This window comes from Heliangelus exortis, chromosome 5, assembly GCF_036169615.1.
Source record: "Heliangelus exortis chromosome 5, bHelExo1.hap1, whole genome shotgun sequence".
Taxonomy (NCBI): domain Eukaryota; kingdom Metazoa; phylum Chordata; class Aves; order Apodiformes; family Trochilidae; genus Heliangelus; species Heliangelus exortis.
Window position 1 is genome coordinate 35,165,033 of NC_092426.1, and position 13,461 is coordinate 35,178,493.

Here is a 13,461-nt window from a genome sequence, read left to right on the forward strand (position 1 = left end):
TTTTCTTTTTTTAAAAAAAGCATTCTCAAAGAAAGAAAAGAAACTTGGGTGACGGTCAGAGCCTTGACAGTTCCTCAAGGCCTTGTGGGGATCTGTGGTCCAGGGGCCCTGCTAAGGCTCATCCCAGCACCAGCAGTGTCCAGGCTGCATGGAGGGGATGCCCACACTTACCTCTGCTCTGGGGTGCACCTCAGTCCTTTCTACCTTTTCTCCATCCTTCTCCCCTGCAACATCTGTCCTGCTGGTACTTCTGCAAAAGTCTCCCTTCTCCTGCTACTCTTGACAAGAGCCCAGCAGGAGATGCTGGGCATCAGTGGGAAGCACTTTTGCCAATTTCTGTCTTTCAACTTCAAGATGTTTTTTTTTTTTTGTACTGACTGCCTTTTGTAACTCTTCAGAGGCAGTCGGTGGCTCCCTTGATGTCACTGTGTGACAGCCACTAATGCATATTGTGCAAGATGGTTTTGTCTCATTGCAATGGAGTAGATGAAAAGATTCAAGATGTGCTACGGGGGAAAATCCTGAAGTATCACAAGTGAGCTGACAGCATAACAAGCATAACAAAATTTGTAAATATGGATGTTCAAAGGGAATAATGCAGTGAGTGAAGCACACAAAGTAATGCTGGAGAGGGCTTTTTGATTAGAAACTGGAAATTTCTTCCTTAAAGGAGCATTGCTGAATTAGAAGCTAATTGTAATTGTTTTCATTTGAAGTGTGCATAGGTTATCTCATAATTTAAGTGGTATATGTGTTATTTATTTACTGTATGTGAAGCTGAAACTTGGGTGATTTGACTTATGCTTTCAACTCTGCATTTAGTTGTCTTCAGAAAGTTACATAAAATCCCCACTGAGTTCATGCTCTGTTCAGTTGAGAGGTGATAGCTAGGACCTAATTCTTCAGTGCCTTGAAATCATGACTAAGAAGTGCTGTGAAAATGCACATTAGTGTAAATTGTTTCAAGTGCTATGATTTTAAAATGCTTTGCCCTTCTCTGTCTGGGCCACTTTAATTTTTTTGTACTGAATAAGTTGTCTTGGAGAATTTATTCCATTTCCTTAGCTCATGACCTGGCACAACAGTGCAGTGTTTGGGTTTCTAGGAAGACATCAGATAGGAGTAAAATAAATCTGTCCTTTCAATAAAATTGATCTAAATTGATCTAAACATGCCTTTTAAAGGTGATATGTATATTGTTTAATTTTAGCTAGAAGTGTATTACTGAGCTTCAAAATTGGTATGTGGATGTAAAAATGCTTCTGTGCAGTTGTGCGTGTGCATGTGGACTTTAAAAAGAAAGCAATGGAGGACTTATGCAGACTACTTAACCTTGGTCTCTATTGTCCCTTTTCATAAAGAGATATCTCAGCTCCTTCTGGTTCCAGTGGAGGATACCATGGTACAGCAGTGGTCTCAGCAGGTTTTTTACTGCTGAGACTGGACAGAGCTGGGATGGGGTCTGAGGCTGTCAGATTCTTGACTTGTCCTTGGGAGGTGATAACTGACAGCTGGAATAGCTTGGGGCTGTATTATACATGCAGTTGTATCCTCTGAATGCATGCTGTGTGCTGGGGCACTTTGCTGCCTGTGAGAATGTGAAAAGTGGGTAGAGCAAGGAATAGGGAAGTGTTTTTTTCCCGAAGTAAGGGAAGTGGTTTAGTGGTAAACTGTGTTTTAGGAACAAATGTGTAGGTTATGCATGCGAGTACCTATTTAGTCTTTTTTTTTTGTCCTAATTTTTAAGAAAACAATATATTGAGATGGGAATTTTTGACACTTTTTATGCTAAAGAAATAATGCTTCTCAAACAGCTTTAATGCCAGTGTCTGTAAGAGCCAATGTTGCCTCTTACACTGGGAAAGATCATCATGTGGCTCCACCACAGCATTTAATTTAAGATCCAACTTGTCAAATGCACTGGTGGAAGTAAAATTTCAAAGACAGCATCTGACTTTGAATTTCAAGTGTCCTGCACAAGGACCCTGTTTTCCTGTTTTGTGTTTGGGTGGGTTTTTTTTGTTTGGTGGTGGTTGTTGTTTTTTAATAAAAACCAATGGTTTTGCCTGACCTGGAGGAGATAAGGCAGCACATCTGTGCTTTCAGAATATAGTTTGGGTGAAGTTGTATTATGCATGGTTGCTTGTCTGGACCCTTCTGCCTCTCCCTGGCTGTATCATGAGAAGAGGTGAGGGAACCTGCTTTTGCACTTTACAGCAGGCAAAGGAAGTGTGCAAAGTATTAATTTGGTCTTTTGTTGAATGATGGGGAGGGGGCTTATGAGACCAGATCAGAAGTGGAGGAGAAGGGGATGAGCTAAAGCACAGCAGCTGCATGTGGCTTGGTGGTCCTTGCTCCTGGGGTGCTGAGCTTTAGAAAAATCAGTTCAAAGCATTTTACACTGCGTTAGAATCCTGCCCTGGGTGAAGTCAGGAGGGTGGTTCCCTCTGTAGGGGGAGGGACTGTGGTTTTTGTTGCATAATTTACAGATATATTCTTTGCAAGTAGTTGTTATTACTTTCCATTGCATTGCTTAAATTAAAAAAGACAGACCTCTCAAGTGCTAGTGAAAAAGGAATTAGACAAAGGTAAAGGAAGAGCTGTCTGTCTGCCTTGAGTGCAGTCTCATGTCCTCACCCTGGGCTGATGCTGACTTTTGCTCCTGTCCTTGCAGTCTGAGCAACGAGAAGCAGACATGGCCCAAGCTCCCACTGACTCAAGTAATGTGGAAACCACTGACCCAGAGGAGAGTTCTCCAAATATGATAGCCTACAGGAAGGTAAGGATTATGAAAATATCTTCTTTTTGATAAACCCTTTTGACATCAAAGGTATGTTTCAGGCTGCTTGGATGCACAGCTGAAAATAGTTTACAGGAAAATAGGTAATTAAAACTGTAGCTTTGGAGAGCTTGGAAGTCTTGTCCTGTTTAGTGGAAGTATTTAAGCTTTTTAATATAAAATATTTGTTGACAAACTAGTAACTGGGAATGTATAAATCGTTGTGAATAATTGTGATGTGACTTTACCTGATTGTTCAAGTTTACTAAGTCTAGCTAAAATAATAGTACATACCTTCCAAGCTTTCTCACACTAAGCATAAAACATGCAACAGTCTTCTAGTACATTTTTTTCAATTTTCATACTGTGGTTTTTGTTGCATAATTTATAGGTTTATTCTTTGCAAGTTGTTATTACTTTCCATTGCATTGCTTAAATTAAAAAAGAGAAACCTCTCAAATCCTAGTGAAAAAGGAATTAGACAAAGGTAAAGTAACAGCAATGCATAATGTTGAAGAACTTCCTTTCAGTGTGAATATGTGTGCTATTCTGAAGTACTTTGGAGACAGTACCAAAGGTGAAGGAAAGCAATCTACTGACCCATTTTCTGAGGCATTGTTTTACTCTGGGGTAGCTGTTAGCTATGAAACTGAGTCTTTTTGTGTTTTAATGAAATAATGTGAATGTATTTTATTTAGACTGAAAAATGTTTCTTGTGTAGCACATGGAAGTGCTGTTCTTATAAAAATAAAATGTCTTGCATGGTTCAAATAATGTACCATTCTGTTAAGAGCTACAATGCTAGCTCAAAGAAAGTGTTCTTGCGTATTATGATCCTGGGAAGAAATGGTATTTTCACTCATTTTTACACCTTATAAAATAGCTATAAATAACAGAAATGTGTTGTGTGTAGATGGTACTTTGTTTTGCTTTTGTGACTGCAATCGTGATGACTTTCATATACTGAGAAAATAATTCAGGTTTTGGATAGAGCACAAGTTGTTTAAAGTGTTACTTTTTGATAACCATAGTTTTTGTTTAGTTGCTGCATATTTAGTTGGGAATCTGGAATTGTTAACATGGGAAAATTTTCTGGGTAATGTGTAGGCTTGTTTGTTTTCAATGTGTTATGAACACACTTTGGCTGCTAATTTGGAAGCAGCAGTAGCTGGTTAGTCAGATTATCTTTTTAGAACCCATTTGAGAAGTCCAACACCTCAGCAGGTTGAAGCAGATGTGGGATATGGAAGAAGTTTCTGGTTGCATGATCTAGAATGAGGGAATTAAATCTATGACTTTCCAGTAAGTCCACTTACCAGTTCTTGGATATCTGAGCTTTATTTGAGTCTCACTTTCTATTAATCTCATTGCATTTGTACCTAAGGATTTCTCTGCTTCTTTTGCCTTTTAGTGCTTTGTTCTTGTCACTAGCATGAGGCTTGCAAGTTCTACACTGTCAGTAGGGAATGTACTCATACCATTTAATTTGTCTCTCCTTACTGCTGCTGTTCCTCAGATATCACTATTATCAGCCCTTCATAAGTCTTCTGTCAAAATACATAGTTACATTTTAGAATTGCATGCCCTGAGAGTTGTTCAGTAATACTGAATTGTGTATTGTCTGTGTTAACTCATGTCTGTCAGGTTGTGGTGTGTGTTTTTTTGTGGGTTTTTTTTTGGTTTTGTTGGTTTTTTTGTGGTTTGTTTTTTTTTTTTTTTTTTTGTCTGAGGATTTTTGTTGCTTTTCTGAATAGGGTTAACATTACCTATTCTTCAAAGTTAATTCCCATTGGTGATTTAATTTACTGTTTGCTATAATTGATGTGCAACACATCTAAGTAACGTGTTCCTTAGTTTTGAGAAATGATATGCAAAATCTGAGTAAAGACTTTTATTCTCTTGATTATCTCTCCTCTCTCCAAATGAGTGTTTAGCTCTTCAGCTCTCATTTCCTTTCAAATGGCTTGATTGCCAGTAATGAATGAGAAAAACACTGCACTGGACTCCCTGAAATACACAACACAATCTGTCAGCATTACTGTACAGTTCAGGGTTGATGTTGTGTCACAATAAAAGAAAAGATTTGCTTCTAACAGCAGGGATCCTGAGGTGCAGTTGTTGATCCCCCTAAGGAAGGAGAAATAAAAGGTGGATTTCAATAATGTAATTCTTGCTGTAATTGTCAACAATTGTTGCTTGTCCTAGCTGTTGAGTTTGTGGGTTTTGAGAGAGGAAAGCCCTACAAGTGCAGCCTCAAATTGTTCATTATTTCTTTACTGAGACTCACTGAAGTCTCTCTCTCAAGGTCATAAGCTAAGAGGGTGGCTGTGGTAGCCTGTCTTTTTGTTTTTGTTTTGTTTGTTTTGTGTTGTTTTGTTTTTTACAGTCACTAGTGAGAGAGACACTCATCTTAAGAGCAAATCATATCTTGGGTGGTGCTGAGTGTCCCTTTGGAGTAACCTCTGTTTGTTTTGCGTATGGAGAACAGGCTGTTCTCTTAACTTAGGTAGATAAAACTGCAGTGGGATGGATTTGGGCCATGCACAACTAAATAAACTAATTTATTTTGACTCCAGTTTGTTTGTGATATTCTCTATGGACTCCAGCAAGCAAATGGATTCTAACTGCTTTGATTGCTACAGCAGATGGTCTCAATGAGAGGAAAGTCTTTATTTTCTTCAGGGTTAACCTTTTGGGGGCTGATATTTATCAAATTGTGAGGCATGTTATTTTTTTTAGTCCAAAATGCTTAATGTTGCCCTACTGTTCTGGAAGACATCTGTGAGTGAATTAGGTAGTGGAGAAGCACTCACTGGAGTACATAGTGTCTGGAGTGTGATTTGCCTGGCCCTATACTTGTTCATATCAACTGTATCCTAAACTCCAGAAGCTGTACTGATGAGGTCTCCATTGGCTCCCATGGGTGCCTTGACACCTTCCTGTCAGGTAACTTCATATGGTGGGTATCTATAATTAAGCAAGCTGCATCCCATTCCTAGGGTTTTACTTCCTCTCATCTCTTTGCAAAATGTAGAAACTCTTCTCTTTAATCTGTCTGGCCACCTCTGGAGAAAGTGCTGATGAATTTTTTTGGGGGGGATCACTAAGAGTGGTTTGCAGTGCTTAGAAACACTGTTGGGCATGTGCTGCCCTCCTTTCTGTAGGAGCAGGTAATGCCAAGACACAGCAGTTTCTGTGGAAGTGACTTCCATCCCAGTCCACACTTCAGTCTCTGAGCTTTGTGTGGGTTCTGCAGCACAGAAGGGAAAAAAAATGCAATAAAAAGCCAGCAAGAGGAAAAGAACATGCTGCAAGCAAACAGTAACAAAAATATCAATTGATTGTAAACACTTGTCACATTCACTTGAAATCTAGCCACCTTTGATTGCCTTTCTGGCTTCCATGTGCTATTTACTACGTTCTGGGGGCCCTATGCCCTGTTGTTCCAATAATCCAGGTCTGAAAGGTCACCTTCTTCAGGCCGTATCAGAATGCAGACTGTTCATTAGCACTTTGTGGCACCAGGCTTATTAGGTGACATATTACCAAAATAATTTGGCAAATCGAATATTCTTGCAGAAAGGATGATGGAAAATTGTCATGTCACTGAAAGAAAAGAGAAAAAAAATTTAGGGTGTGACTAAATAACAACTGCAAGTACCAATAAGGAGGAATTTTTTAGGAGTATCTGGGGAATATAAGAAGGAAAATACAGAAATAAAACCAGAGATTGGATAGCAAGGTGTACTTGTTCCTGAGACACATCTCTTGGGATAGGGAAGAGTTCACAAACTGTACTGTTAAATATGTTTAGAAGCACTGTGAGCATGCATACTCTGAAGGATATCAAAGAAATGACCTGGATTACCTGATTTTCTCTCTGCTAAATTTTGCCAGATACATTTTATATATCCACTTGCTAAGCCTGGGACTCAGAGAGTTAAATTTTGAATTTTCATGGTTACTCATTGTAAATCTTTTGAACAAGCAGAAAAATCTAATTTCCACAGGCAATTACTGTTCTAAGTAAATTTAATACAAACTTGTAGCTGCCACAAGATGCTTTCATAAAAATCTGAGTTGTTTGCTACCTTCAGTAGTTGGCAGCCTTACTCTCATTTTAAATACTGGTGTAAGAGCTGAAGCATAATGATTAAGGAAGAAAAACAACCAACCAACAGAAAACCCACCATGAAACACCAAACTAAAACATAACCTTATGTGAGCAGCTTTTCCCCAGGCAGATTCCAGGCTTCCAGTCGTGGCAAATAGCTGGAGTGTTGCTGCCAAATGTGATCCAGTGTGGTGACAGGGCAGGAATGCAGAGAAGAAGCAGTTGTGAAGACAGATGTATGCATGCAGAAAATTTATGGAGCACAAAGCAGAAAGATGGGTGTAGAATCTTTTGTTAAAATCAGATGTTCAGATAAAAAAATGGTGGTATTTATTCAGATAAAAAGAATGGTGGTATTGGGGTCAATACAGCTCCCTGGTTGCTCTTGAGTTATGTTATATAGTACATGAGAAACTATCTCAACAGGACATTGTCCAAGGAATCAAGAGCAGACAAAATCTGTAAGGGTAGGGTATGTATAGTTCAAATGATGACTTGTAAAGAAAGAAAAAGAAGTGTTAAAATGAGAGGGATTCTGTGCATGCAAGTTTTATACTTGTAATAAATGAAAACAGTCTGTATATTTTTTGAGGTTTCCTAACACTTTTAAGGTTTTAAGCTGTTTTAGTAAGAAGCAACAGAACCCTAAATTGCCTTTAAACTGTTTAATGCTTTTGACACTCTTTTAATTTGTCTCAAGTTATGTTTTAGTATTCTGCTACATGAAAAGTCTTTTTTTTTTTTTTTTTTCTTTTCATGAAATCTGTGATTCTTACACAATTACTTCTGGTTTGTAACTGGTTCTTAGCATAAATTTATGAACTTATGATGATAATGAAAAGCAGTAACTTGGGATTGAACTCCAACTGAATTTGAAGTTGGATACTTCAGGAACAGAAACGCCCACTACTTTTAATAAGTAGCCTCCAAATGAGTATTGTTAATGTTGGAAAAGAAATTTAAACCAGATCTTGTTACCATATGTGCTCGCATGCAAGTTAAGCAGCAGAGCAACTTTAGCTGTGTTGCACATTGAAATGGAGGTTTCAGTTAATTTATGACTGCAAATCCTCATGTGCCTGGGCTGTAAACAGAAGGAGACCTTTCTTGTAACCTGGCTAATTCCTTTATGCAACTGATTTCCTTTGTCAACAAGTTCAGTTCCTTGGGATGTTGCATACAGAGGGGAAAACACCCGTGTGCAAGATGGACAACTTGTTAAATTATACAGTAAAGGCAGAGCTGGATTGTTTTTCATCTGAGGGATTCAGTCTTACTTCATCATGTATTAACAAGTGTAATGCTGAATAATTCTTCTTTCCATTCTTCATAAAGCAAAATTTAGTCTTATATTTAGTTCTACAGTGAGAGAGAGGCTGTATAGTGAGGGCCAAAGATAGGAATGATTGTGTGAAGCATTTTTTGGGTAGGAGCAGCAGAGAGACATGAGTGGGCTGGTAAGTCAGTGTTGTGCAGTGGCAGTGAAAAACAAACATAATCCCAGAGTGTCTTGGAGAAATATTTCCAAAGGAATGATAGGTGTCAGTAGTATTATGCAAAGGAGTGGTGATACGTCCATATCTGGGTCATGGTGTAGTCATCTCCTATCTTCATAAAACATGACCTGGTTCCACAGGATGGAGTAGGAACAAATGGTTTATTTAGCTGAGCAAAACAAAATGAGGTAGGAGAGATGTGATTACTTGGCAAGAGTGCCTGAAGGGATATGTGTTGGGCAGGGAGAAGATCTTACTAAAGCTGAGGGTAGTGCTGGTGTGCACCCAGGGTTTTATAAATGTCTGAATACACACAGTCTGGAAATGCAGGATTGGTTCCTAATTCTCAGAAGTGGAGAGTGTGGCCAAGGAAGCTGTCTGGGTTTAAGGTAAGTATAAGCCTGTCTTTGAAGAGGCCTGTGTGACATGATCCATTTGAGGAGACTCAGTGAGCCAAGCCTTTCTAGATTGATGTTTATACCTTCTTCAGATTACCTTGATTAGGGACTGTCTAAAACACCTGCAAACATTACTTGTTCATGTAATAGCAGAGAATTTGTACTGCTGAAGTTTGAAACATCCGTGTCCTTGTACAAAGCTGGTGCCACCAACCCTGGGTGTAGCTGTCAGGGGAGCCTCATGGTAAAGCTGGGGACTATGGGTTTGTTTTTCCACATCTGCTGGACATGTATGGTTGACTGATTATCCTAAAGCATTAGTATAAAATTGCAAGAAGTTAGTACACAGAGGGCTTTGCAAGCTGACTTGCATCATTGTTTAGATATAAATAAAGTTGTCCTACAAGTGGCAGGATGTATTTTTAGCCCAGTGGAGTCCAGTGGAAGGGCTTTTGGACACTGCTTTCTTGTTTCCATCATTTGTCTTGAAGTAATAGTTAAGTTTATTACTTTAGCTGATTTTAGCTTTATTAATTTGAGATTCAAGATGCAGATCAGTAGATGATGTGCAAAGTTAAATGAAAATGGATGTAATGTGATAGAGAGACCCACAAATAACTATTTTTTTGTTTCTTTTTCTTATATGTATTCAGATATCTAAAATTGTAGAATCGTTTTTGTCAAGTCCAACTGTTAACCCAGCACTGCCAAGCTCACCACAAGTCCCCAAGTGCCCCATCTGCATGTGTTTAAAATCCCTCCAGGGGTATTTCCCCGGGGCAGCCTGGTTCCAGTGCTTGACAAGCCTTTTGGTGATATTTTTTTCTTCATTTCCAATCTAACACGCATATACTTGGATGTCTTTAAGTAATGACTATTAACAAATAATCTTGGTTTTTCCCTGCTGAATTGTATAGGCTAATATAGGAAGTAGATAGATATCCTTTTAAAATGTCTTAAGTTCTAAGAATATACATATAATGTATATTTTCTTACATTTATAATGTATAAAATTTTATTATATATACTAGATGTCTTAAATCTTTCCATTCATATAATCAATGCACAGAATAATTAATTTAAATTTTAAACTGAAGAATCTGAATTTTTTGTCTTGGAAAGCCTTTAAGCCCTAGCATAAAGGTGGTCTTAGCTCTCATGCAGTGTATCCCTCTTTGTAGTTTCATGATTGATGATTCTCTGTATTAAAAAACAGTAGTCTTATTTTAATTTATTTAGTTTTCTTTTCTCTCTGGCTCATCTTTTCTCTGTTCCTGTTTGCAACTGAAAAAAGCTGTCTCTTGTACCCAAAAAATCTCATTACGGAGATCTATTACTTGAGCTGTCTCGGAGGCAGGAAAAGATGAGCCAGGACCAATAGCTATGACAACTTCAAAGTATATTTTTAGCAAAGCAACCAGTGCAAATTTAGAATACAGAGATAAAAAGGGAAGGTTCAGCTAGAGGGTAAGATTATGCTATTCTAGCTGTATCTCTTAGTGCCTTACATTTTTGGAAATGGCTCTCTTCTATTCCCCCAGCATCTTTCTCATTTTTTTTAAATTTTTTTTTAATTTTATTTTTTTATTTCTTGTTGTCAGTATTTTAAGTTACAGTCTTGGGGTATTTTCACTATGTTTGTTGTGTTCTTATGTCTTAAAGCATTATTTTATCCATGTTCATTTGCTAAACAAACGAAAATGAAGTAGTGAAGTAGTAGAGAGCTGCCAGCCTGACTTGTTCCAGGATACAACTTTTAGCTATTTCAGATGCAGTCTTGAACCCTAATACTAAGATGAAATAGAAAAGAGTTTGCATGGAATTGGATGAAACCATGTTGTTTTGTGGGGTTTTTGTTGTTTTTTGTTTTGTTTTGCTTTTTGCTTTTTTAGGTTGGTTTTGGGGGGGGGAGGAGGGGAGGTTTGTGTTTGTCTTTTTTTTTTTTTTTTTGTGCTGGAACTTCAGCCAAACAGTTATGCTGTCCTGATCAACAAAATACCACTTCAGAGGATTTGAACTTTTTTCATAAGGCTCTGCAACAAAGTTTAAGTGGGAAGATTAATTTCAGTAAATAGATTTGTATGTGCGGAAACGTGGAAATATGCAAATCAAGTTCCTTTTAAACATGAAAGTTTTGCATCCTAAGACACTGAAGCACACTTTTCCTTTTTTTTCATAAGAAATCATCATGCCATATGCAGGGGAAGCAATGACTTTTTTTTTTTTTTTTTTAATCTCTGGTGGTGGTGTCCTGAATCTTCTTTTTCCTTGTCTCTCTGAAGCTAAATGAACTGAAGACAATGAAAAATAACTGGTTAACCAGACACTGAAGTGCATAGGTTTGTTTAACAAGGAATTGTATTCTCATGTTTTAATATATTTGATATTTTAGTTCAAAGGCTACATGCCTTTGGAGGGAAATGGGAAAAGGTGTTAATTTAAATAAGATGTCTTCCTGTTCTGCTTTTCTTTAATGTTAATGGATCTCATGAATATCACATTTTGTTAAAGTGTTTGGAAATTATACTTTGGACTAACAATTCAGTGCCTCTGAAGATGAAATGATACTTATTTGTGGCAAACACAAGAAGAAATGACAAAATATTTTATAAATTTTCTAATGCTTTAGTTGAGAGTAGAATGAGTGGAAGAGGTAGGAAGAATTTATCTGAGGAACACATCAAACAATTATTCAGATCTGCTTCTTGGTTCAGACAGAAGGTTTATCAACTCTGATTTTGTTCATATTTTGATGATCTCTGGGGTCCCTTCCAACCCAGCCAATTCTGTGATTCTATGATTTCTGTGAAATTGAAGTCAAGCAGAAATGGTTCTGTGGTTGTATTTTTAAACTCTAGGTAGAAATGTGTTTTTATGTGCCAGATTCTTCACAGAGTATGGTGCTGCAGCGTTTCTCTTCTGTTTTTCTCCTTTGCCAGCTTTTTTGAGTTGTATTTTTTGCCTATTTGATGGTTTGGTAGGTTTGGTGGCCATTGCATGTTACAAATTTTTTTTTCTGTCTCTGTTACAATTTTTTTTTTTTTTTTTTTCTTTTTCTTTTTCTTTTTCTTTTTCTTTTTTTGTTGTCCTTTTTTTTTTTTTTTTTTTTTTATTTGTTGGCAGCTTTAGCTGGAAGATAAGGAAATAAAGGGCTGTGGAAGGTGTTGAACAACATCTATTTCCAAGCACAATTCTCCACTTACTGGCATGACCCATGACTGCAGGAGCTGTTTTGATGGTTCTCCAGATAAAGGGAATATTTAATACACTGATGCTATAATTAGATGCCTTTCTCCATCAGTAAATCCACACAATTTTTTTTAAATGTGGGCTTGTAGCTATGTACAAATTAGCTCATTCAGTAACACGAGCAAACTGTCACATAAGCCTTGGGTTCTTGTCACTTGTACTGTTCCCCACTGGGCTCTTAAGGGTAAAATTAACTGGAGCTTTGTTAATAATATTTTTTCCATGTACCAGATACAGTGATGGCACTGCTGCTGGCTGTCTGTACTCTGACAATATTCCAGCCATTTGCTTATATCTGGAAAGTCATCTGTGGAAAAAAACAAACAAACAGTGACTAACCCCATACTTTTAAAATAAAGTGAAAGTATCTGTTCTTCGGAAATGGGGAGCCTAAGTGCTTTTTTTCCTTGGTCATCTTACCACAAAAGGTGACCTACTTTGATAGTGGGCTTTTTTAAACAGTATTTTTGACTAGAAGGCACTAAAAACTTGAGTTTATAGCAAGTTTTCCTTCCTGTATGCAAGACAGGCATCTGTTTTCTTTTTAAACAAGAAAAATGTTATTAAAGTTGTTCAAGTTGTATTTAGCATCAGTTGTGCTCTCTTACTCCCACTTAAGAGATGTCTGGGGATTCCAGAGGGCACAGGAAACACCTTGACACAAACCTGTGATGTTGTGTGGCAGTGACCTGTGCTGTGGTTCTGCCCTTGCTAAACTGCTCAGAGTGTGTGTGTGACATCTGTAGGTAATTGTGGCTGTGGGAAAAATAGAGGGTTGAAGGAGAATGCACCAAAAGTAGGCAGAAAGGATAAGTGAGCTGAAAGGGTGATGCATTTTGGAGGGAAGGTGAAGACTTGAGGCAGCTTTTAAAAATACAATATTTGCTGGCTTAGAATTGCAGGAGATATTTATAATTACTTAAAGTGTTTTTTCAGCAGTCTTTAAAAGTATCTGTTTCCTCTTGTGGGCTTCATGCAAGCTCTAAGTGTTTAGTCCTTTGCTTTCATGGTTGTCTTTAATTGTTTGAACCTGATTTATTTGAGAAACATTTGGCCACAGCACCAGGCCCTGAGTCACCTCTGGGGTGCAGGTGAAGGCACACCGAAGCAATGTGCTGTTTTGCAGTTTCCCGATTATTCACCCCCTGTGAAGTGTTTCATTTGACAGTCTCACCATTCCCAAGGTGTAGCTGTTCCAAATTGGTGGAAATTAACTGAAGGTTGGGGGCCTTTAGTCCACTGCTGTCTCTGTAGCACTGAGTTCATCTGCCAGGCTGAAGGAGAGGGATGAAGAGGATGTAGTCATGTGCTGGGGTTTATACCCCAGGGTTGACACTCATTTACTCCCCTGATCTTGATGGATTCAGTTGAAGTGATGAGAAAAAAGAGTCAATGACCAGAGAAACCATTTAAATATACTGAGCT

The 13,461-nt window shown here is 37.9% G+C and overlaps 1 protein-coding gene across 5 annotated transcripts in view; it reads left to right on the top strand.

Annotated features, from left to right (window-relative positions):
* RGS6 (regulator of G protein signaling 6) overlaps positions 1-13,461 on the top strand; it is a 260,455-nt gene that overhangs the window by 10,378 nt on the left and 236,616 nt on the right. For all 5 annotated transcript variants that reach the window (XR_011726030.1, XM_071744548.1, XM_071744551.1 and 2 more), the window contains exon 2: positions 2,675-2,779. Coding sequence is in view for 4 of the 5 variants with exons in the window: in XM_071744548.1 (XP_071600649.1) it covers positions 2,696-2,779 (84 nt within the window). In the remaining variant the exon portion in view is untranslated. The remainder of the gene's footprint in view (positions 1-2,674; positions 2,780-13,461) is intronic.